Source organism: Symphalangus syndactylus, chromosome 1 (genome assembly GCF_028878055.3).
Source record: "Symphalangus syndactylus isolate Jambi chromosome 1, NHGRI_mSymSyn1-v2.1_pri, whole genome shotgun sequence".
NCBI lineage: Eukaryota > Metazoa > Chordata > Mammalia > Primates > Hylobatidae > Symphalangus > Symphalangus syndactylus.
The window spans coordinates 91020987-91046449 of NC_072423.2; the positions used below are offsets into that span (position 1 = coordinate 91020987).

At 48.4% G+C, this 25463-nt stretch overlaps 1 protein-coding gene across 1 annotated transcript in view; it reads right to left on the reverse strand.

The window, feature by feature from the left end:
* Positions 1-6141: 6141 nt before the first annotated feature.
* AHNAK (AHNAK nucleoprotein) overlaps positions 6142-25463 on the reverse strand; it is a 121001-nt gene continuing 101679 nt past the window's right edge. The window contains exon 6 of the mRNA XM_055287634.2: positions 6142-6489. Coding sequence (XP_055143609.1) covers positions 6482-6489 — 8 coding nt within the window. The 3' untranslated portion in view covers positions 6142-6481. The remainder of the gene's footprint in view (positions 6490-25463) is intronic.

The window sequence follows — 25463 nt, forward strand, 5'->3', positions numbered from 1 at the left end:
GAGCCCAGGAGACAGAGGTTGCAGTGATCTGAGATCTCACCACTGCACTCCAGCCTGGGGTGACAGAGCAAGACCTTGTCTCAGAAAAAAAAAAAAAAAAAAGATTAAAAATAACAAATGTATTTGTAGCATGATAGTAATTTTAACATTCATACCTTTGAGGAACCCAAGGCAGGAAAAGACCACATTTCTTGATCACATTGTCAAGAAAACTGAATCTGAGTGAAAAACTTTTTGAAAGTGTCTGTTACCCCTGAAACCTGAAACCAAAGGAAACTTACTCTGGAGGAAAGCTAAAGCAGAATGGTAGTTATCAAACACTGCCATCACTTGCAAAATCGAGGGGCCTGTGTCAATGTGCCTGGACTAATTGATCAGTAGGAAAGCTGCAGTTGTACGTGAGAGACAGTTGAGGTTAGCCTGACAGAAATATCTGTAAATGACTCATGAGGCAGGAAGAAGAAGCAAAACCAGCCTTCATCAGCCTTATCACGATGATATGGATAAAATTATGTCTAGTTTGCAGCTGATGCAAGCCCGGCTGTTTTCGAATACCAAGGGATTTGTGGGCAGTAATCACCATAGGGGTGTCTGCCACTCAAAATGGCTTCAGATAGACGATAAAGAGAAGTTTTATTGATGATGATGAGGCCACACAAACAATGCATTCAGAAACATGTAATTAGGGGATGTTCCTCCCAAGCGCTTTCAGAATACACCAACAGGCACATGGGGATAATGTGAGGATGAATCATCAGTAGTTAGCCACCCAACATATTTCCATGAGCAAACTAAAATTATAAAACTATAGTACATGCAAAAAAATCTGAAAATAGGCTGGGCGCTGTGGCTCACGCCTGTAATCTCAGCACTTTGGGAGGCCGAGGCAGGCGGATCACCTGAGGTCGGGAGTTCAAGACCAGCCTGACCAACGTGGAGAAACCCTGTCTCTACTAAAAATACAAAATTAGCCAGATGTGGTGGCGGGTGCCTGTAATCCCAGCTACTCAGGAGGCTGAGGCAGGAGAATCGCTTGAACCTGGGAGGCAGAAGTTGGTGGTGAGCCAAGATTGCACCATTGCACTCCAGCCTGGGCAACAAGAACAAAACTCTGTCCCGCAAAAAAAAAAAAAAAAAAAAATCTGAAAATACATTCAGCTAAGCTAGCATGGGAATTGATTGCCAGCTTGGGAATTGATAAACCGGGGGTTTGGAACTCAGATTTGTTACCCCATCAAGTGAATGGATTCTCAGCTTATCACAAGAGTCTAGTTAACTCCTAAAATACCTGCGGTTATATGCCCATAGCTGTAACTGCCCAGTGGGTTCACCTTGCTCGCTGCCTAGACGGAGCCAATTTATCAAGACAGGGGAATTGCAGTGGAGAAGGAGTAATTCACACAGAGCTGGGTGTGTGGGAGACTGAGTTTTATTATTACTCCAAACAGTCTCCCTGAGCATTCGGGGATCTGGGTTTTTAAAGATAATTTGGCGGGTAGGGGCTTGGGAAGCGGGCAATGCTGATTGGTCAGGTTGGAGATGGAATCATAGGGGGTAGAAGTGTGGTTTTCTTGCTGTCTTCTGTTCCTGGGTAGGATGGCAGAAATGGTTGAGCCAGATTACCAGTCTAGGTGGTGTCAGTTGACCCATCGAGTGCAGGGTCTGCAAAATATCTCAAGCACTGATATTAGGTTTTATAATAGTGATGTTATCTGCAGGAGCAATCTGGGGAGGCTCAGACTCTTGGAGCCAGAGGCTGCATGACCCTGAAACTAAATTTCTAATCTCGTAGCTAATTTGTTAGTCTTGCAAAGGCAGACTGGCCCACAGGCAAGAACGGGGCATTTTTTAGGGAAATGGCTATTATCAATTTTGTTTCAGAGTCAAAACATGAACTGAATTGCTTCCCAAAGTTAGTTCAGGCCTATGCCCAGGAATGAACAAGCACAGCTTAAAGGTTAGAAGGAAGATGGAGTCGGTTAGATCTGATCTCTTTCACTGTCATAATTTCCTCAGTTGTAATTTTTGGAAAGGTGGTTTCACAGCCACCCTGTGTGTGTAACCATGAGGCAGATACCTACAGAGCTTCCTTTAGAGTTCCCTCTTAGGGCTGGGTGCAGTGGCTCAAGCCCGTAACCCCAGCACTGTGGGAGGCTGAGGCAGGCGGATCACCTGAGGTCAGGAGTTCGAGACCAGCCTGGCCAACATGGCGAAACCCCATCTCCACTAGAAATACCAAAATTACCCGGGCATGATGGCGCATGCCTGTAGTCCCAGCTACAGCTGAGGCAACAGAATCGCTTGAACCCAGGAGGCAGAGGCTGCAGTGGCAGAGATTGCAGAGGCGGAAGTTGTAGTGAGCCGAGGTTGCAGTGAGCCGAGATCACACCACTGCACTCCAGCCTGGGTGACACAATGAGACTCCATCTCAAAATAAAAATGAAAAAGAATTCCCTGTTAGGCCCCTGTCACAAAAGTAGGTACTAATCAGCCCTAGGACAGGATAGAGACTTGATCAGAGGCTCCCTGGGAGCTGTGGAAGGAGGAGCAGGCCTTGGGGCATCAGGAGAAGAGAAAGGATTGCTGGGCTGGGGGATCTCCTGACCTCTTGAACTTAGGTGTCCAGTCAGTCTCTGAGTCCACCTCAACTTACATGGAGTTGATCCCTTTATTTTTATTTATTTATTTTTATTTTATTTATTTATTTATTTATTTTTTTGAGATAGGGTCTCACTCTGTCACCCAGGCTGGAGTGCAGGGTTGCGATCACTGCTCACTGCAACCTCCGCCTCCCAGGCTCAAGCAATGCTCCTCCCTCAGCCTCCTGAGTAGCTGGGATGACAGGCGCACACTGCCATGCCCAGCTAACTTTTGTATTTTTTTCATAGATACGGGTTTTCGCCATGTTGGCCAGGCCGGTCTTGAACTCCTGGACTCAAATGATCTGCCCGCCTCTGCCTCCCAAAGTGTTGGGATTACAGGTGTGAGCCACTGCACCTAGCCCTTATCCCTTTCTCTTGACCCTATTGCCAATTCCAGGCCTTCACCATCTGTGACCTGCATCGTTGCAAACAGCCTCTACCTTAGTTTCTATGGCTGCTATAACAACTTACCACAGACTTAATAACTTAAAAACACACAAATTTATGATCTTCTCGTTCTGGAGGCCAGACGTCTGAAATGCATTTCACTGGGCTAAAAACCAAGGTGTTGGCAGGCTGCATTCTTTCTGGAGTCTCCAGGGGAGAATCTGTCTCCTTGTTTTTTCCATTTTCTAAAGGCCACCCGCATTACTTGGCTCATGGCCCCTTCCCCATCTTCAAAGTCAGGAGGGCAGCCTCTGCAAGTCTGTCTCTGACGCTGATCTCCTCTTCTGCTTCCCACTTCCATTCATAAGGATCTCTGTGATTACACTGGGCCCATCAGATACTCCAAAACAACCTCCCCATCTCACAGTCAGCTGAGATGAGAAACCTTCATCCACGTGCAACCCTAATTCTCTCTTGCCAGGTAACCTAACACATCCACAGGGTCTGGGGATTAGGACGTGGAGATCCTTGAGGGGCTGTTAATCTGCCTCCTAAATAGTCTCTAAGATTTTAGTCTTACTTCCTTCCCATGATTGCCAAAAATCAAATAGGAAGTTCATGCTTTTGCTTAAAATCCTTCCCTCTTCCTGGTCCCCTGTCGGATGAAGTCCAAACCCCTCACCCATCATCAAAGGCTCTTGGAGATGGTGGCCCTGCTTCCCACTCTGGCCTCAAATCCTGCTGCTTCTCACCTGCCCTTCGCTTTGAGAGTGCAGTAGCGGATGATGCTCAGAAATAAAACTGCCCTCAGTAAGGCTTGTCAATTCATGTCCAGGCACAGACATTCACATTTGAAACAGGCAACAAATCCATGCCATTCACACTTCCGCACTTCTGCAGGAACAGTTCCCACTGACCGAAATGCTTTCCCTTCCCAAAGTCACTGGAAGAACCAAACTCCATCCTTCATGACTCACTTGGGACATGCTTATACTAAAAATGGTTTCATTATTTATCTAAAATGCACACTTAACGGGCATACTGTATTTCATTTGCTAAGTCTGGCCCCCTTCAGATTCCTTCAAGACTTAGTCTGTGGGCTCTTTCTCCCTGTTCTCCCTACCCAGCACTTTGTGCCCTGAGGTTCGGGGGCTGTCTCTGCTGCTGAGCTTCCACGCCCCTAATCTGGGGCGTGTATTTACAGTGGGACAAATCATGTATTTATCTTACTGTAGCATGTTTGCTTGTAACTGTTGCCTTCTCTAGAATGTGAGTCCTATGAAGGCATGATTCACATTTTAGTTATCTTGCCACTCATTGTAGAAAAATCAGAAAACCCAAGAAAGCAAAAGGAAAATAAATCATTCGAATGTACATCTGCGTCAAGTACTTGATCACAGCAGCAGGATTCTACTTTTGACCCTCTAGTGGAAAAATTGAAACCAAGGTGGAAGCCAAGACAGTAAATTAAGTATATTACAGGACTTGAGACCTTTTTTTTTTTTGAGATGGAGTCTCACTCTGTCGCCAGGCTGGAGTGAAGAGGTGCCATCCTGGCTCACTGCAATCTCCACCTCCCAGTTCAAGTGATTCTCCTGCTTCAGCCTCCCGAGTAGCAGGGACTACAGGCACATGCATGCCACCATGCCCAGCTAATTTTTGTATTTTTAGTAGACACAAAATACTGGCCAGGATGGTCTCGATCTCTTGACCTCGTGATCCGCCCGCCTCGGCCTCCCGACCTTTTTATTCCATCTCTCTGCTTCCAGGAGGACCACATCAATAACCAAGTGGCCCCTGAGACATGACCCTGGACCCCCAAAAAGACCTCCCATTACTCTCTGGCTGACCCATTTGAGGAATTCATATGTTCTGTGGGCAGGAAGTTCTAACCAAAATGCAAAAAAAGTTTGAAGTTCATTGTATTCCATTGTTCCCTGCTTTTCTGTTTCTAGATGAAGATGAGATTTGTTGGCCAAGCACGGTGGCTCACCCCTGTAACCCCAGCACTTTGGGAGACTGAGGCAGGTGGATCACCTGAGGTCAGGAGTTTGAGACCCGCCTGACCAACATGAAGAAACCCCATCTCTACTAAAAATACAAAAATTAGCTGGGCGTGGTGGCAGGTGTCTGTAATCCCAGCTACTTGGGAGGCTGAGGCAGAAGAATCGCTTGAACCCAGGAGGCAGAGGTTGCAGGGAGTGGAGATCACGCCATTGCACTCCAGCCTGGGCAACAAGAGAAAAATTCTGTCTCAGAAAAAAAGAAAAAAAAAAAGATGAGATTTGTTTATGAAACAGGATTCCTCTTAAACTGCAAATCCATCTGAATGGTATTCATTTCATGCTCGCTAAATTTCAAGACCTGATTATTTTGCAATATCAGTGTTGATAAAAGTTAAATATTAACCAGATAATCGAAAGTTATCCTTTAACGTCTGCTACCATAGAATAAGAATTTCAGACTGACCCCCAGTGACAGGAAACTTTGAAAAGATGTGTGCCAGAAGAAATGTATCGATTGGCGTGTTAAAAAAATACATTTATTGGCCGGGCAAGGTGGCTCATCCCTGTAATCCCTGCACTTTGGGAGGCTGAGGTAGGTGGATCACTTGAGGTCAGGAGTTTGAGACCAGCCTGGAAAATGTGGTGAAATCCCGTCTGTACTAAAAAAAAAAAAAAATACAAAAATTAGCCAGGTGTGGTGGCAGGCACCTGTAATCCCAGCTACTGAGGCTGAGGCACGAGAATCACTTGAACTCAGGAGGTGGAGGTTATAGTGAACTGAGATCACACTACTGCACTCCAGACTGGGTGACAAAGTGAGACACTGTCTCAAAAAAAAAAAAAGATTACATTTCTCCTTTTTTAGATAAAGAGGAAAGAGAAAGGGGAGGGGGAGCAAGGGATGTAAGAGGGAGAAAGAAAAGAAAAAAAGGAGAGTGCGCAGGGGTTCTCAGTCATGTGGAGGCAGCAGTCATGCGCTGACTCTGAAAACTGAAAAAAAAAAAAAAAAAGTGACAGCAAGCTGCTGCCTGTGGCCAACTCTCCCAGGGATTCTCACAATGCCAGGGAAGGGAACGGAGAAAACCACAAAGGCTGACACAAGAACAGATGCTTGATAAATGTTTATTGGATAAACGAGCGAAGGATAATCACCTGAGCACCATAGTTGCCAAAGCCCCCTCTAGTCCCAAACCTAAGCCCACACTCTGTCCCCTTGCAAGTAAAGAAATGCACCAAGCAGGGCTTACGCGGCAGCCCCTGGTCTGGCCTGGCTGGAGCTATAAACGTGCATGCTCCGAAAAGCCGCCTTGTGGAAGGTATTCCTTTAACTGCAGGTGTTTGTTGCCCTTGGCACAGCAATATGTAATTTCCCATTTTTAGAACAATGCTCCAAAGAACGGTCACAAAAACAACCTTAAGAGGGGGTGGTTTTCTTCCTGGCCGCTTCTACAGCCCTGTAAAATAACAACAAAGAGATTTATATTCAACACACTATTTGCATCTCTCCATAAAATCAGAAGACGGTTCGTTAACTTTGCACCAACTGAAAGAAGGTCCCCCCACTCCTTGCTAGGGCATCTAAACAAATGCCTGCCTCTGGGAGGGATAGATTTGGAAAGGATCCTGCTGTTGGGTCTCTTTTGGTCTTGCCACGCCTCCCTCTGTGTGGTTTCTGTGCGGCAAGGGTGGAAAGGAAGCTTGCATAAAGCCCGAGTCTGTCCTTTCGGTGCCCCCCATACAAGCCTGAGAGCAGAAGAGGACAGTGTGTTCCCAGGAACATTCAAATAACAGAGGAAGGTAGGAACCATGAAAACAGCTGCCACCTCCAGCCTCAGCCATTAAGAAATCCCTTTCATTATCATCTCCAAACTGACTTTCTCTCTTCCCTTTCCTCTTCATGAACCCTTTCTGCTTCATGAACCCGAGCAATTGGCTTTGAGACTTCATAGCCCTTCACCTTCCCTCCCTGTCGTCTCCCAGAGCCTACCTACATCTTCTGTCCCAGCCCAGTGCCTCCTCCCTGAGTCACACCCAACTCATCCCCATCGGACCCCCATGAATGCGCAGATTGTCCTCTCATGGGCCTCCTGGCCTGGTCTCTCTCACCTCCCACATGGGCCTGCATGCCCCTGGCTTCATCTTACACCTCCTGCGCTCAAGAAAGCTCAGCAACTCCTTTTCCAGCAGAAACTAATCCAGCTTTCAGGCCAGGCGCAGTGGCTCACGCCTGTAATCCCAGCACTTTGGGAGGCCGAGGCAGGCGGACCTCCTAAGCTCAGGAGTTCTAGACCAGGCTGACCAACATGGTGAAACCCCAGCTCTACTAAAAAAAATACAAAAATTAGCCGGGCATGGTGGTGCACACCTGTAATCCCAGCTACTCAGGAAGCTAAGGCAGAAGAATCACTTGAATCCGGGAGGCAGAGGTTGCACAGTGATCCAAGATCCTGCCACTGCACTTCAGCCTGGGCAACATGGCAAGACCCCGTCTCAAAAAAAAAAAAAAGAAAAAAGCCAGCTCTCTTAATGGGACCTCATCTGGAACCAGGCCCCCTTTCCTACTTTATCTTCTACTAGTCCCTACACAAGTTTCAAGCACCAAGCAAAATCACCTGCTCACCCTTCCCAAACTTCACCTTGGCTCCTAAAAACTACCTCCTGGCCTCCCCCTAATTGAGAATGACCTACCTGGTCTTCTCTCTGTGACTAAATCCTACCCATTTTTGAAGACTCAGCCAAATAATACCTCCATCTGACCACTCTAGTTCAAAATGCCCCCCTTTCCTTGCTGAAGTGCTGCAATTCTGCCCCATTTATTCACTATATGTTACACTTTGTGAAGAAACCATTCACATAACTTCTTTCTTCCAAATGTGTGTTGAATTATTTAGAGGGCAAAGGTGCTAAGCCTCTTTAAGAGGCTTGGAAGGAATCAGGCACCAGGAAAGTGAAAGCTTTAGTTATTTATTTATCTTTTTAAGAGATGGGGTCTTACTATATTGCTCAGGCTGGTCTTGAACTCCTGAACTCAAGCAATCCTCCTGCCTTGACCTCCCAAAGTGCTGGGATTGCAGGCTGGCCGCACCCGGCCAGTTTTGACATTTCTACACTACCTTTTATTGCACACTTGCTATGAACCTGTCGCTGAGCTGAGCACTTCTTACATATGACCGCATTTTACTCTCACAGTGAGACTAGAAGGGAAGTACCACTGTCACTTTTTACAGACCAGGAAACAAAAGCTTTGAGAAGTTAAATAACTACCCAAGAGCCTCACTGTTTAAAAAGAGCAGAGCTGGAGTTCAAGCCTGGCTCACAGTATTGACAGCTCTAGCCCATCCCCTTTCATTCTCAGCAAATTCACAACACAGAACAGTTAGGATGAACAGGGTGGGGAGGAAGCTGCAGGCTCTTTTCCTGATTGGAACAAATTCATGGAAAGCGTTCATAAAGGGGCTGGGCTTCCCAATTCATGTTTTTATTTTGAAGAAGGTGGGGGAACTTGGGGTTCACACAATGAAGTTCTCTTTAAAGAATGGTGTCTGCAACATCTGATGCTCCGGGGTAGCAGGCAACACAGAGAGCTTTGATGCTGTACCAGGATTCACTCTCAACATCCCAAGCCAAGTGGCAACAGTGCAGAATATGGCATTCAAATCTGACTCCCACACTTACCGGCTGTGATACTCAGACAAGCTATTGTCCCTCTCTAAGCCTCAGTTTCCTCCTCTCTAACAAGAAAAGAATATCATTTTGACAGGTGGTTTAGACAGATTAAGGCAAATAATCTCTATAAAGCAACCAGGCATATATTGGGTGCTCCATAAATTATTACTGTTATTACTTCTCTTGGACATGAGCATCTGCATTTCTCTTCATTTTTAAAAAATAGAAGTATAGGCCGGGCGCAGTGGCTCACGCCTGTAATCCCAGCACTTTGGGAGGCTGAGGTGGGCAGATCACGAGGTCAGGAGATTGAGACCATCCTGGCTAACACGGTGAAACCCTGTCTCTACCAAAAATACAAAAAAAATTAGCCGGGCGTGGTGGCGGGCGCCTGTAGTCCCAGCTACTTGGGAAGCTGAGGCAGGACAATGGCGTGAACCCGGGAGGCGGAGCTTGCAGTGAGCCAATATTGCACCACTGCACTCCAGCCTGGGTGAAAGAGCAAGACTCCATCTCAAAAAAAAAAAAAAAAAGTTGGCCGGGCGCGGTGGCTCACGCCTGTAATCCCAGCACTTTGGGAGGCCGAGGTGGGCGGATCACAAGGTCAGGAGATCGAGACCATCCTGGCTAACACGGTGAAACCCCGTCTCTACTAAAAATACAAAAAATTAGCCGGGCGAGGTGGCAGGCGCCTGTAGTCCCAGCTACGCGGGAGGCTGAGGCAGGAGAATGGCGTGAACCCCAGGGGGCGGAGCCGGCAGTGAGCCGAGATCGCGCCACTGCACTCCAGCCTGGGTGAAAGAGCGAGACTCCGTCTCAAAAAAAAAAAAAAAGTATAACGTATATTCATCAGAGTACATAAAGTACACAATGGACAGCTTGATAATCATTTTCATAAATAGGCATTTCTTTTTTTTTTTTTTTTTTTTTTTTTTTTGAGACGGAGTCTTGCTCTGTCACCCAGGCTGGAGTGCAGTGGCACAATCTCGGCTCACTGCAAACTCTGCCTCCCGGGTTCATGCCATTCTCCTGCCTCAGCCTCTCCGAGTAGCTGGGACTACAGGCACCCGCCACCACGCCCGGCTAATTTTTTCTATTTTTAGTAGAGACGGGGTTTCACCGTGGTCTCGATCTCCTGACCTCGTGATCCGCCCGCCTCGGCCTCCCAAAGTGCTGGGATTACAAGCGTGAGCCACCGCGCCCGGCCATAAATAGGCATTTCTATAACCACCACTCCAGGCCACATAAGGAATATTTCCAGCACCCCAAAAGGTTCCCTCATGCACCCTCCCAATCCATATCCCCACCAGACAGAACCATGATTTGACTCATCATAGATCAGCTTTGCCTCTTTTTGAACTATATATTAATGGAATCAGAGCGTATACTCTTTTCATCATTGCATAGTACTCTTATATGAATAGTCCACCAATTTATTTCTCCAATCTTCTGTTGATGGGAATTTGGGGTGTTTCAGGTTTGGAGAAACTCCTTTGAACATTCTTGTACATACATTATTGTCAGCATAGGTACTTAAACCCCTTAGTTTTTTTTGTTTTGTTTTGTTTTGAGACGGAGTCTCACTCTGTCTGTCAGGCTGGAGTGCAATGGTGCGATCTCAGCTCACTGCAACATCCGCCTCCTGGGTTCAAGTGATTCTCCTGCCTCAGCCTCCTGAGTACCTAGGATTACAGGCACTCATCACCACACTCAGCTAATTTTTTTGTATTTTTAGTAGAGACAGGGTTTCATCATATTGGCCAGTCTGGTCTCGAACTCCTCACCTCAGGTTATCCACCCACCTTGGCCTCCCAAAGTGCTGGGATTACAGATGTGAACCACCACGCCCAGCCCAAATCCCTTACCCAAATACTTAGGAGTAGAATTTCTAGGTTGTAGAGCAGGCACATCTATAGCTTTAATATAATCTGCCAATGTTCCCAGTGGCTGTACCTCTTCCACACTCTCCACAGCAATACACAATAGTTCTAGTTGTTCCATATTCTCAGCAACACTTGGTATTGTCAGTCTTTTCATTTTAGCTATTATGGTGGGTGTGTAGTAGTATCTTTCTGTGGGAGTTTTGTGTGTGTATGTTCTTTTTTTTTCTTTTGCATTCTGTCACCAAGGCCAGAGTGCAGTGGCATGATCATAGCTCACTGCAGCCTCAAACTCCTAGGCTCAAATGATCCTCCCACCTCAGCCTCCCAAGTAACTGGGACTACAGGCTTGTGCCACCAGGCTCAGCTAATCTCTCAGTGAATTTGCATTTTCTGATGAATAATGATGTTGAGAACCTTTTCACAGTGTATTTGGCCATCTGGATATCCTCTTTTGTTAGTGCCTGGTCAAGTCTTTTTCTCTCTCTCTCTCTCTCTTTTTTTTTTTTTTTGAGACGGAGTCTCGCTCTGTCCCCTAGGCTGGAGTGCAGTGGCACGATCTCGGCTCACTGCAACCTCTGCCTCCCGGGTTCACGCCACTCTCCTGCCTCAGCCTCTCCGAGTAGCTGGGACTACAGGCACCTGCCACCACGCCCGGCTAATTTTTTGTATTTTTAGTAGAGACGGGGTTTCACCATGGTCTCGATCTCCTGACCTCGTGATCCGCCCGCCTCGGCCTCCCAAAGTGCTGGGATTACAAGCGTGAGCCACCGCGCCCGGCCTCTTTTTTTTTTTTTTTTTCTGAGACTGAGTCTTGTTCTGTCTCCCAGGCTGGAGTGCAGTGGTGTGATCTTGGCTCACTGCAACCTCTGCCTCCCGGGTTCAAGCAATTCTGCCTCAGACTCCCCAGTAGCTGGGATTACAGGTGCCTGCCACCGCACCCAGCTAATTTTTGTATTTTTAGTAGAAACAGGCTTTCACCATGTTTGTCAGGCTGGTCTCAAACCCCTGACAGGTGATCCACCTGCCTCGGCCTCCCAAAGTGCTGAGATTACGGGCATGAGCCATCACACCTGGCCTCTTTTTCTCATTTTTTTAATTGGGTCATTTTTAGTTTTCTTATTGATCTGCAGTACTTCAAATATTCTAGAAACGAAGACTTTATCAGATATATGTGTTGCAGATATATATCTTCTCCAGGTCTGAGGCTTGCCTTTTCATTTTTTTAATGGTGCCCTTGGATGAAGAGAGGATTTAATTTTGATAAAGTCCAATTCATCGATTTTTCTTCTGTGGTTAGTGCTGTTTGCATTCTATTTTAGAAATGTTTGCCCATCCCTAAGGCCAGGAAGACCTTCTCTGTTCTCTGCTTGTTTTAGTCCTGCTTTATGTGGTATCTTCCTCTGGCGTGGAGACAACTGATTTGTTGTTATTTCAATGAGGAGCAAAGGTCTCATAGAAAAACTAATCACGACCGGCTCACATGATAATGCTCATATGGGTAATGACTTCCTGGGCCTTTGGACTATGCAGCCTGCCATCCTAAGGTTGCTGTGTGGCATCAGCAGGTACTACTGCTGACCTGGCTGCATTGTTGAAATCCCACAGGAGCAGCCCCTAACAGGTGGCATCTTCCAAAGTGAACCAGGAAGGAGAGAGGAGGACACCCATCCCTCCCAGTTTCCCTATTTTATTTTTTTTGAGATGGAGTCTAGCTCTGTTGCCCAGGCTGGAGTGCAATGGCGCGATCTCTGCTCACTGCAAGCTCTGCCTCCCAGGTTCACACCATTCTCCTGCCTCAGCCTCCCGAGTAGCTGGGATTACAAGCACCCGCCACCACGCCCAGCTAATTTTTTTTGTATTTTTATTAGAGACGGGCTTTCACCGTTTTAGGCAGGATGGTCTCGAACTCCTGACCTTGTGATCCACCCACCTCAGCTTCCCAAAGTGCTGGGATTGCAGGCGTGAGCAACCGCACCTGGCCAGTTTCCCTATTTTTCTCATCTGTAAAGTGAATGCTGGTTAGTACTCTAAGGCTAGCACCTTAAACTCAACCCAGCCCAGCTATGACCACTTTGCAAACACATCCTTCCTATCCTGGCAACTTTGTCCAATCTCCTTCATAAACCCTTTTCCTATGCATTTTGTTTTATCCCTAAATGTTCCTTTTCATTATCATTTGTCCAACCATTTATTATTTGTAGTGCATTTGTGCATCTGTCTTTCTTTTTGGTTTATTTTGGATTTTTGTGTGATTTTTTTTTTTTTTTTTTGAGATGGAGTCTCGCTCTAGCGTCCAGGCTGGAGTGTAGTGGTGCGATCTCAGCTCACTGCAACCTCCACCTCCCGGGTTCAAGTGATTTTCCTGCCTCAGCCTCCCAAGTAGCTGGGACTATAGGCACCCACCACCACACCCAACTAATTTTTGTATTTTTAGTAGAGATGAGGTTTTGCCATGTTAGCCAGGCTGGTCTCGATCTCCTGACCTCAAGTGATCCGCCCGCCTCCGCCTCCCAAAGTGCTAGGATTATAGACGTGAACCACTATGCCCGGCCGCATTTGTCTTTTAAGTCTCTCCTCTCTTCTGTCTTTCCTTCCCTAAAACAGGGTTTCTCCACCTTGGCACTATTCACATTTTGGACTGGACAGTTCCTTGCCACAGGGCCATCCTGTGTGTGGCCTGATGCACAGCTATTGCGATTTCTCTCTTTCTTCCCACCTCTCCACTCACTGCCAATCAAGGGGCCTGAGGGAAAAGTGAGGGGGTGGCCAGGAGGTAGAACTGTGGCTTTCTCAAGCTCACAGGGGCCTTAGATATGATCTAGTGCAACCCCCTCATTTTACGATGAGGAAACGATGCTGAGAGTGGGAGGGAGAGGATGTGTCAGAGCCGAAAATGTTGGGGAACAAGTGCCAGGCCAAACAGGAAGTCAAAATTCCAGGGCTTGAGGCAGAGTTTCCAGTCCTACCAAGGAACCTGGGATTGCTTCCCACAGCTCCTTCCTCCCTCCCAGCCACGAGCCCCATTCCAGAAACAACCCATGGCTGGCCAGAGGGAACAGCAGACACAGATCCCACAAGCCCCCGGGAGTGCACACCAGTGTCCATCCCTGGGAGCCCGTTTCTGAGCCTCTAGTGGACAGAGATGGCCACCGATTGCAGTGGGGATATTTCATGATGACACCTGTCATAATCACATCTTAGTTTAACCCTATAATCAGGATGAAAATGATGCTCATGATGCCTGGCCACACCTGACCAAATGCAGAAGTCAGGGAGCAACAGAGATCTGCAGAGAGCCAGAGGGAGCCTGGCAGCATCCATCCCAGCCCCATTTCCACAAAGGCAGATCCCCAAGAGAGTTGAGGGCCCTCAGCCAAAATCTCCCAAGTTATAGTGGGGGTTCACATCTGCTAAATGCTTACTATGTGCCAGACACTATTTCTAAACACTTTATAAATACTATAGGGTGACTGGACACAGTGGCTCATGCCTGTAATCCCAGCACTTTGGGAGGCGAAGACAGGTGGATCTCTTGAGCCCAGCTAGCCTGGGCAGCACAGAGATACCCGTCTGCATAATTATTATTATTATTTTTTTTGAGACAGAGTTTCACTCTGTTGCCCAGGCTGGAGTGCAGTGGCATCATCTCAGCTCACTGCAACCTCCGCCTCCTGAGTTCAACCAATTCTCCTGCCTCAGCCTCCTGAGTAGCTGGGATTACAAGTGTGTGCCACCACGCCCGGCTAATTTTTGTACGTTTAGTAGAGATGAGGGTTCATCATGTTGGCCAGGCTAGTCTCGAACTCCTGACCTCAAGTGATCCGCCCACCTTGGCCTCCCAAAGTGCTGGGATTACAGGTGTGAGCCACCATGTCCGGCCTTTACAAAAATTTTTTAAATTAGCCTGGCATAGTACCGTGTACACCTGTGATCCCAGCTACTCAGGAGGCTGAGGCAGGAAGATCACTTGAGCCCAGGAGGTAGAAGCTGCAGTGACCTGTGATGGAGCCATTGTCCTCCAGCCTACATGACAGAGTCAGAACCTGTCTCAAAAATAAATATTTTATTTTATATTTTATATTATTTTACTTTTGTTTGAGATGGTGTCTCACTCTGCCACCCAGGCTGGAGTGCAGTGGCACGATCTTGGCTCACTGCAACCTAAACCTCCTGGGTTCAAGCAATTCTCCTGCCTTAGCCTCCCAAGTAGCTGGGATTACAAGAGCATGCCACCATGCCCAGCTAATTTTTGTATTTTCAGTAGAGATGGGGTTTCACCATGTTGGCCAGGCTGGTTTCAAATTCCTGACCTCAAGTAATCCACCCACCTCGGCCTCCCAAAATACTGGGATTACAGGCATGTGCCACCAAGCCTAGCCTCAAAAATAAATAAAAACATAAATAAATAAATCCTCCAGGAGCTCAGTTCACCCTCACGGAGCCCTCTGAAGCAGCCACTGTGGTCCTCCCCTGTTAGAGATGCTGATATGGAGACAGAAAGCCCTTGGTCAGGCAGCAGGGGTGTTATCACTAGCATCTTTCGTGGGGTCACAAGTCAGCGCAAATCACCCTACTCCTTGACGACATCAAGCTCCCCTGCAACATCTCCATCAGACACGCACGGAGCCCCCATCATACAGAAAGATTTATACACCGAGACCTTATACAAAGCAGTGGGTGGTGTTCAAGATTATATCAAAGGGACAGAATAAGTGCTTTTAACAGTTCCGTCTGTACTTATTTCAATGTCTGTCAGCAAAATGCTGGGTTTCATTTACAGTAGTGACATAAATGTTTCTTTTTAACTAAATGATTAAGGTTTTCAAAATAAATCTCTTTAGGGCCGGGCACAGTAGCTCACACCTGTAATCCCAGCACTTTGTGGGAGGCTGAAGCGGGCAGATTGCTTGAGCCCAGGAGTTCAAGACCAGCTTGGGCAGCATGGCAAAATCCTATCTCTACGAAAAATACAAAAATTAGCCAGGCGTGATGGTATGTGCCTGTAGTCCCAGCTACTTAGGAGGCTGAGACAGGAGGATCACCTGAGACCAGGAAGTCAAGGCTATGGTGAGCCATGATTGTGCCACTGCACTCCAGCCTGGGTGACAGAGTGAGATCCTATCTCAAAAATAAATAATAAATAAATCTATTTAGAGAAAAATATTTGCCCAGGTGCAGTGGCTCACGCCTGTAATCCCAGCACTTTGAGAGGCCAAGGCAGGTGGATCCCCTGAGGTCAGGAGTTCCAGACCAGCCTGGCCAACACGGTGAAACCCATCTGTACTAAAAATACAAAACTAACTGGGTGTGGCAGTGCACACCTGTAGTTCCAGCTACTTGGGAGGCTGAGACAAGAGAATCGCTTGACCCAGGAGGCAGAGTTTGCAGTAAGCCGAGATCGTGCCACTGCACTCCAGCCTGGGCAAGACAGAGCAAGACTCCATCTCAAAAAAAAAAAAAAAAAGGAAAATATTAAACAAATCATAGTGAGAATGGCATGTGGATGAGGATGCACCTGGGTGACCTAAGCCTGGGAGACCTGGCTCGAGTCTTGCACGTCTTTGTTTCTTTCTTTCTTTCTTTCTTTTGAGACAGAGTCTTGCTCTGTCTCTGTCGCCCAGGCTGGAGTGCGGTGGCACGATCTTGGCTCACTGCAACCTCTGCTTCCCAGATTGCAGTGATTCTCCTGCCTCAGCCTCCCAAGTAGCTGGGACTACAGGCACATGCCACCACTCCACTCCCAGCTAATTTTTGTATTTTTTAGTAGTGACGGGGTTTCACCATATTGGCCAGGCTTGTCTCGTACTCCTGGCCTCATGATCCACCTGCCTCGGCCTCCCAAAGTGCTGGGATTACAGGCTTGAGCCACCGCGCCCAGCTGGGTCTTGCTCGTCTTGAAGACAGCTGACCCTGCCAGGGCCTCTTGGGGCTGTGCAGCCCCTCACTCACCCTCTTAGCTGCCACTCCCATAGCATCTTCCTCGATACAGCCCCATAGGCTTGAAAGTCATCATCAAATGCCCCTTAACCTCTCTCAGCCCTTTATGCATGTGGGTTTCTCACGTTGGGTTCATTCTGCTTCTGGTGATGAAAGGGGAACCCAGAAAGGCTGATAAATTACTGAAATCTACAAATAGAAGGCCAAGTATGAAGACAGCAAGGAATGAGGAAACCCCACCCCATTCCTTGGACTCAGCCCTGGGCCTCCTGCCCCCGGCCAGCCTTATGAGGCACCAGCGGTAGAAATATCAGCCCAGGGTCCTCTGCTGAGAGTCCTCTCAATCATGGTCTGTGAACAGGAGCTGCCAGGGCAGCACTCGAGGCCAACACCATCCCCCTCCAACGTGCGACGGGCACTCCGGGGAGTGTGGTGGCACAGAGCAGCCTCTTGGCTCCAGATGTAGATCCTACAGAGAGTTCTGGGATTCAGTGCCCCCTCCACCCACCCGGCCTCATAAGAACCCTGGCGATAACACAAAAGGCGTTCTTCTTTGGCAGATAGGGAAATTTTAAAGATAATACTTATAAGTGAGCCTGGGGGGACTTGTTCTATGGGCTGGGACTCAAACCAGCCACCAAAACCCACTGTCGGAGGAGCTTCTCAGAGGCCAGAATCAAACACCACCGGCCCTGTGAATGCCCCGCCTCTGCCACAGCTGGGTGGGTGCCCAGCCAAGGAAGCTTGTGCCCCATCATTCAGGGCATTGTTCTCCCTTAGAAGAGGATCTCGAAAGCAGAAGGAAATTAGAAACAACCACACAATGAATACCAGATTCTACTTTCTCTCTGCTCTGGCTGCCAGGAGATTAGGCAGGGCTGGCTGACAGTGTGCCCCGCCCGGCAGCTGCTCGCCCTCCAGGATGTGCGCGCCATGGGGAAGCGCGGGTCCTGCTGGCCTTCTAGCTCTCTATTTATTTCCACAGTGTCGGTTTTCTTTCTCCTGCTAGATGCGGATTCCTTGAGGGCAGAGTCACATCTGACGCCCCTTTCTCATGGGGCACAGCACGCGTGCGCGATGGGCTCTCCGGGTGCGTCAGTTGATTACCTGATTTCATCTGGGCAGATGTGATGGCACAAGGGCAGTGACCCTGTGCCAGACACTTTCCCAAACAGGCATAAGCTCACTGAATCCTGGAGCCTTCCCATGTGGGAGAAACAATCTTTAATCTCATTTTAGAGATGATGAAGTGAAATTCAGGCAGCCCAGCCAAGGGGCAGGACCGATCTGATGGAAGCAGCTTTGCTGGGACCAAATGACTCTATTCCTCGCCCATTACCAACACTATCGCCTCCAACAACACAGGAGACGTGCATGGAGCCCTCCTTCGGTCACAGTCCTACCCCACGTGCTAGATAAATAAAGACGGTAGCCTAAAAGCAAATATGGCTCCTTCCGAACTCTCACTCTGCCAGACAGCGATGATAGGGATATTATGCTTATGCCACCTGGCCACACATGACCCAATGGAGAAGTCAGGGAGCCACAGAGATCTGCATTAAGGAGCTATCAAGAAGGAGACATACAGAGCTAGTGTCAATCAAACCAACCAAGCTTCTGAACATTCCCGCTAAGAACTTCTTCAGAATGCACTATTTTTTTTCTGTCGGGGCTATTATTCATTTTAACTTAATGTTATGTTTTAAGCCTCCTACGTAAGTACACACCAGCTTTAAATGTTGTGGAATACTGCACTCATATATCTAGTCAAACTTCTGTTTGCTTTTTGCTGCATCCATAGCTACGATCTGAATAAATAAAGGAGAAAGGTTTGGCTCCCAACCCTACTCCCTGGGCCCCATGCCATCATTCCCCAAAACAAAGGAGGAAAGATGCCAGAAGTGAGAGACCAAGGGTAATGGTGAAGAAAAACAACATCCTGGCCAGGCACAGTGGCTCAGGCCTGTAATCCCAGCACTTTGGGAGGCTGAATGGGGAGGATCACTTGAGCACGGAAGGTCGAGGCTATAGTGACCCACGATTGTACCACTGCACTCCAGCCTGGGTGACAAAGCAAGACCCTGTCTCAAAAAAAACAAAAAACAGTCCGGGCGCAGTAGCTCACGCCGATAAATCCAGCACTTTGGGAGGCCGAGGCATGCAGATCACCTGAGGTTAGGAGTTCCAGACCAACCTGGCCAACATGGTGAAATCCTGTCTCTACTAAAAATACAAAGTTAGCTGGGCGTGGTAACGTTCGTCTATAGTCCCAACTACTCAGGAGGCTGAGGCAGGAGAATTGCTTGAACCCAGGAGGCCAAGGTTGCAAGATCACGCCACTGCACTCCAGCCTGGGCAACAGAGCGAGACACCATCTCAAAACAAACAAGCAAACCAAAACAAAAATATCCTATTCTGGGTGGTAGTGAGCAGGGGCAGGCTCCCCAGGGAGGGATGGAGGAGGGGCAGGAAGGCATTTCATTAATTTCCTACAAGGAGTCAGCACATTTTATAACTGTGGGCAGGGAAGGGAGAAGAAGAGCTGCCAACCCACCCCTCTGCAGATAAGGTCACAGGCTCAGAGGGCGCCAGTGAAGCCCAGCTTGTAAGTGCTTGATCAGGACCTGAACCTGGAACCTGAAACTCAAGTCCTCTCTTCCCAGCTCAGGGCTCTCCCCCTCCACCTGGCTCCCCACCTGACTCTGCAGGATCTGGTGGCTCTGTGCTGTTTAAGTGACCTGCACCCTCTAGATTGCATCTCATAATAGCCACACCCATGACTATATACTGGGTGGTTCCGTTCATCCAAACAAGAAAATCCAAGGAGTGAGCTTTGTCCTGGGACTTCCCAGGGCACAACCACGCAGATGTGGACTGGGGTTTTCTAAAGAGTCTATTCTATCAGATTATTAAAACAAAGATGCAGGAGAGGTGAAGGTCATGGATTCAATCTCTAAACGAGCCCACTGTCACACAAAGGAAAATGAGGGGGATCCGTCCTGGCCGGGCATCTTCATGTTTCGTCATCCACCCTCCTACCCTCCTGTCTCAAAAGGCACCAGAGTCTTCTCAGAAAAGCCTTCCTGCTTGATCCAGTGACAACCACCACCTCCTGGGCACTCGATGCCACCTCCATGCCTCCTTCAGGACGTGGGGATCCATTATCCCATTCTGCTTCAAAATCTTTACCCTCTCTCTCATCAGCTCCTTTTGCTCAGCCTATAAACATCATCAAGTCTCCCCCAAACTGAAAAGATCCCCCTGTGTCTGCCTCCTGCACCCAGTGATGGTGCCATCTCTCCTCTTACCTTCAACACCAGGCTTCCTGGTAGTCCCCCTTCATCTCCTAAACTTCTCCCAGTAATTCCTAAGCACCCCCACTCTGCCAAAATGTGCAATCAAGCCCAGCTGCTCTATGGAAACAGCCCTCTCAAGGGCCACACATAGTCCACTAAGTGTCACATCTAGGGCCTACTTCTCAGCACCCATCCTGCTCAACCTCCCTGCACCAATTAACCCAGCAGAAAAACTCTTCCTTATGAAATGTGCTAATGGCAAGCACTATTCCCTCCTTACTCAAAAGGCATTTCCCTCCCCTTGGCTGGAAGAATCCTGTTTGTTCAAGGACAGGAAAGAGATTTTTTTATTTCACCAAGACAGGCACAGCCCCTGGTCCAAAGCAAGCATGTGTCCTTCTGCCCAGTGGGATCTAGGGGGAGATTAGCAGGGGTCTTCTGGGGACGATCCCTCCATCATCACCACTGCACATCCCACCAATAAAAGAGGCATGAGGAGAACGTCTGTTCCACGCTGTTGCTGTTTCCTGCCTTTGAACGCATCATGTGAGGATGTGATGCCCAAGGCTAGGAGAAAGGCAAGAGGGCCTTGGTGACACTGACACAGAGCTTAGATGCTGAACACCCAGACTGTGAGAAAAATCAGCGCTTTTATCTAATCACCTGGACAACTTTGCTGTTACCCACAGCAAAAAGCCTCCCCAGCTGACATAGCCCTCCTCCGTTGGTTACTGCCTCCTCCCTCTGTCCCTCCTTATCAAGTCTCCTTGACAGCCCCTCTGCCCACCCCTTGAATATCAGTGTTCCCCTGGCCCTCTGCCCCATGGACCTCTGAAATTCATGCCCTCATCATCTACCTGTTTGTCAACTCAGTGAATACCTGTCAGCACCTTTTATGTTCCAATAGGTATGGTAGAGTTGACACTCTAGTGGGGGAGAGAAACAATAAATAAGTTGAACAACTAAAAAATTCCAAGTTGTCCGGCCGGGCGTGGTGGCTCACGCTTGTAATCCCAGCACTTTGGGAGGCCAAGGCGGGCGGATCACGAGGTCAGGAGATCGAGACCATCCTGGCTAACACAGTGAAACCCCGTCTCTACTAAAAATACAAAAAAAAAATTAGCCGGGCTTGGTGGCGGGTGCCTGTGGTCCCAGCTGCTCGGGAGGCTGAGGCAGGAGAATGGCACAAAACCCGGGAGGCGGAGCTTGCAGTGAGCCGAGATCTCGCCACTGCACTCCAGCCTGGGCGACAGAGCGAGACTCCGCCTCAAAAAAAAAAAAAAAAAAAATTCCAAGTTGTGATCAGTGTATGCTCTGAATGAAATGACTGGCTAGGCCGGGCGCGGTGGCTCACGCCTGTAATCCCAGCACTTTGGGAGGCCGAGGCGGGCGGATCACGAGGTCAGGAGATCGAGACCATCCTGGCTAACACGGTGAAACCCCGTCTCTACTAAAAATACAAAAAATTAGCCGGGCGAGGTGGTGGGCGCCTGTAGTCCCAGCTACGCAGGAGGCTGAGGCAGGAGAATGGCGTGAACCCCGGGGGACGGAGCCTGCAGTGAGCCCAGATCGCGCCACTGCACTCCAGCCTGGGTGAAAGAGTGAGACTCCTTCTCAAAAAAAAAGAAATGACTGGCTAAAGAGGATGCTGAGAGGGCCTGTGGAACCCTTAGGTTGTGGTCAGTGACCTGAGAGGGGACATTTAGCTTGAAGTTTGAAGAATGGGAAGGAGCCAGCCACGCAAAGACAAGGACGAGCATTCCCGACAGTGGCAACGATGGTGAACCCTGGATGAGGACCTGAGGAAGGAAAGACGTGGTGTGTGGGGACCAAAAGGAAGCCAGTGAGGCTAGACGGACAAGAGTGATGAGGAGAGGGGACGTCAGATGAAGCTGGGATCTGGCGTAGAACCTTGTAAGCCACAGGAAGATGGTGGTTGTTATGCTAAGTGTGGCTGGAAGTCATTGGATATGAGGATTCACAATCAAATGTGTGCCCCTAAAAGACCCCTGTGGCTGAAATTTGGAGCTGGATGGAAGAGGAAAGATCATGGACCATGCGGACTCACAGCCATCCAGGTGAGACGGTGGTGACTTGACCTGCAGTGGCGGTGGTAGAGATGGAGAGAGGTGGCCACCTTTGTGATGTCTTTCCAATGTGGAAATGATGGGACTTGCTGACAAGGGAATGTGAGGGCCGAGGAAGAGGGAGGCATTGAGGATAACACTCAAGTTTTCTAGCTTGAAGGCAGGCGGGCTGATACTATTTGTTGAGATGGAGAAGCAGGTTCAGGGGTCGGGGAGGCAAATCATTTTGGAGCTCCACTTTGAGTTCCATTTGGCAAATGCTGAGCTTGAAACGCTTGAGAAACATCCAAGTGAAGAAGAAAGGGGCAGCTCAGTGTTCAAGGCTGGAGCCCAGGGAGTTGGGAATTGTCAACCTACAGATGGTATTTAAAGTTCTGGGAAGGCTGGGCATGGTGGCTCACGCCTATAATCCCAACACTTTGGGAGGCCGCGGCAGGCGGATCACGAGGTCAGGAGATAGAGACAATCCTGGATAACACAGTGAAACCCCGTCTCTACTAAAAATATAAAAATTAGCCGGACGTGGTGGCGGGTGCCTGTAGTCCCAGCTACTCGGGAGGCTGAGGCAGGAGAATGGCGTGAACCCCGGAGGCAGAGGCTGAAGTGAGCCAAGATTGTGCCACTACACTCCAGCCTGGGTGACAGAGCGAGACTCTGTCTCAAAAATAATAATAATAATAATAATAATAATAACGTTCTGGGAATGGGTAAGGTTCACCACGCAGGGCCATCAGGTCATTTCAGCTACAAGTAGTGTTTATTTTTCACTTCTTGCTCTCTCTTCTCATGATGTGAGGTTGTCACAGGCTATCAATTATAAATCCAGTGTATTTCTGAAAGCTATGCTCTCTCCTTCCATTCCCTGGCTGGGGCCCTTCCAGCCTTCACCTTGCCTCCCCTGGAGACTTTTCATAACCACCTGGCCTTGGTCCCTCCAGCTCACCTGCACCCTGCCACTGTGGGGTCTGCCCCTTGCTCAGCTGTAGAAAAGCTGAAACCAGAGAGGGAGGCAGGAGGCAACCTCAGAGAGGCAGCTGTGGAGCAACACCAGGTGGGATCAGGGTCACCCAGGCCTGAGCTGGAGAGGAGCCAGCGAACAAGAGAGAACCAGGTGCCCGGCTTATAACCACAGCAACCGGGGAGAGCGGGGCAGAGGCTGGTAGTGCATCCTATTCTTCACCCTACTCTGATGAAATGGCTTTATTAGTCCAGCTCACTGGCACCAACCCAGGCAGTTTCAAAGCTAAAGGTACCACCCAACACCTGGCATGCCAGGGGACACTCGTGAAAACAAATACTAGCAAAATAACAATGACTAACGTTTACTGAACTCTTCCAATGTGGTGATTTGTCCCAGCTCCACTACGTGACTGGGCTTGGTGAACCCTCCTAGCCTCATCTGTAATGTGGGATTCAATGAGTTAACTCACGATAAAGTATCTTAGCTGATGCCTAACACAAAGAACATGCTCAATACTGAAAGGTATAATTGATTAAAACAAAAGTCAACTCGTGTCTTTTTCCTGCATGAAAATCTCCAGTGGAGGAAGAGTGCGGTGGTTCACATCTGTTCCCAGCGCTTTGGGAGGCCGAGGCAGGTGGATTGCTTGGGCCCAGGAGTTCAAGACCAGCCTGGGCAGCATAGCAAGACCCTGTCTCTATTTTTTAATTTAATTTTATTTTATTTTATTTTATTTTATTTATTTTATTTTATTTATTTTATTTTATTTTATTTTATTGAGATGGAGTTTTGCTCTTGTCACCCAGGCTGCAGTGCAATGGTATGATCTTGGCTCACGGCAACCTCTGCCTCCTGGGTTCAAGCAATTCTCCTGCCTCAGCCTCCCGAGTAGCTGAGATTACAGGCACCCACCACCACGCCCGGCTATATTTTTGTATTTTGTTGTTGTTGTTGTTGTTTATTTATTTGTATTTTTAGTAGAGATAGGGTTTCACCATGTTGGCCAGGCTGGTCTCAAGCTCCTGACCTCAGATGATCCAACCGCCTTGGTCCCCCAAAGTACTGGGATTAAAGGCGTGAGCCACCACCCCTGGCCTCTATTTTAAAATAAATAATAGAGAATTTAAAATTTAAAAATCTCCCAGCAGCTCCCTGCCCCCAGACATAAGACCTCACCAACAGCCAGCCCATGCAAACTACAGCTCCAGCTGTGCCATGTCCCTCACCATTTCCTGAAAGTGCTGTGCACCGTCAGACCTCCAAGCCTTTGCTCCCACCGTCTCCCTTGTCTGCAATACCCTCCTTGACCTTCTCCACCAGAGAGGAGAGAGGAAGTCATCAGCAGAGCAGTCGACAGCCAATAGCCCTAGGCCCATTGGACTTTCAGACTGGGACACCTCTCTCGCCTTTGCATTCTGGGCATCTAGCACAGCACCAGACACTCAATAGATGCTGATGGCAGAAATATTAAAAGCTTGTTACATTTTTAAAGAGTAAAGAAGGTGGGTGGCAAGCTCAGTTCAAGATTCCAGGAAGAGGCTGGACGCGGTGGCTCACGCCTGTAATCGCAGCACTTTGGGAGGCCAAGGCGGGCGGAGAAGAGATGAGACAGAGACCCGTCTTTGGTACATGGAGATGATGTCACTGACCCAAAGCTAGGGAGGGGGCAGGCTCAGATGTTGGTTCTTCCAGGAATCTTTTTTTTTTTTTTTTGATACGGAGTCTCAATCTGTCACTCAGGCTAGAGTGCAGTGGTACAATCTCAGCTCACTGCAACTTCCGTCTCCCAGCTTCAAAGCAATCCTTGTAACAAGACTTCAGTTTAAAGAAAACCAACAACATAATGTGTTTAGGAACCCAAGACCAGAGCAAAATGTCGGGTCAGAGAAAGGCCCTCCTCCAGCCCTGCTTCCCATCCAGGACCCTCCTCATTCTCAGACACTCGCCCTATGTCCATTCTAGGCCCTTCCCAGCTGACAGCCTGGCAGGATGGCTGCCAGTAATTGCTTGAAATGGTTGCTTAATAGGATTATCTCAAAGATCAAAAATCTTCCATCTAAAAAAAAAAAAAATTGGCCTGGCGCGATGGCTCATGTCTGTAATCCCAGCATTTTGGGAGGCCGAGGCGGGCGGATAACTTGAGGTCAGGAGTTCAAGACCAGTCTGGCCAACATGGTAAAACCCCGTCTCCACTAGAAATACAAAAATTATCCAAGCATAGTGGCGTGAGCCTGTAATCCCAGCTACTCAGGAGGCTGAGGCAGAAGAATTGCTTGAACTGGAAGGTGGAGGTTGCATTTAGCTAAGATCACACCATTGCACTCCAGCCTGGGTGACAGAGCGAGACCCCGTCTCAAAAAAAAAAAAAAAAAAAATTAATTTCATAGGATAGATGGCACTTCAGAGCTCGTAACAACTAGCAAACTAATTTTTTTTTTTTTGGATGGAGTCTTGCTCTTTCGCCCAGGCTGGAGTTCTGTGGCAGGATCTCGGCTCACTGCAAGCTCCGCCTCCCAGGTTCATGCCATTCTCCTGCCTCAGCCTCCTGAGTAGCTGGGATTACAGGCACCCGCCACCACACCTGGCTAATTTTTGTAT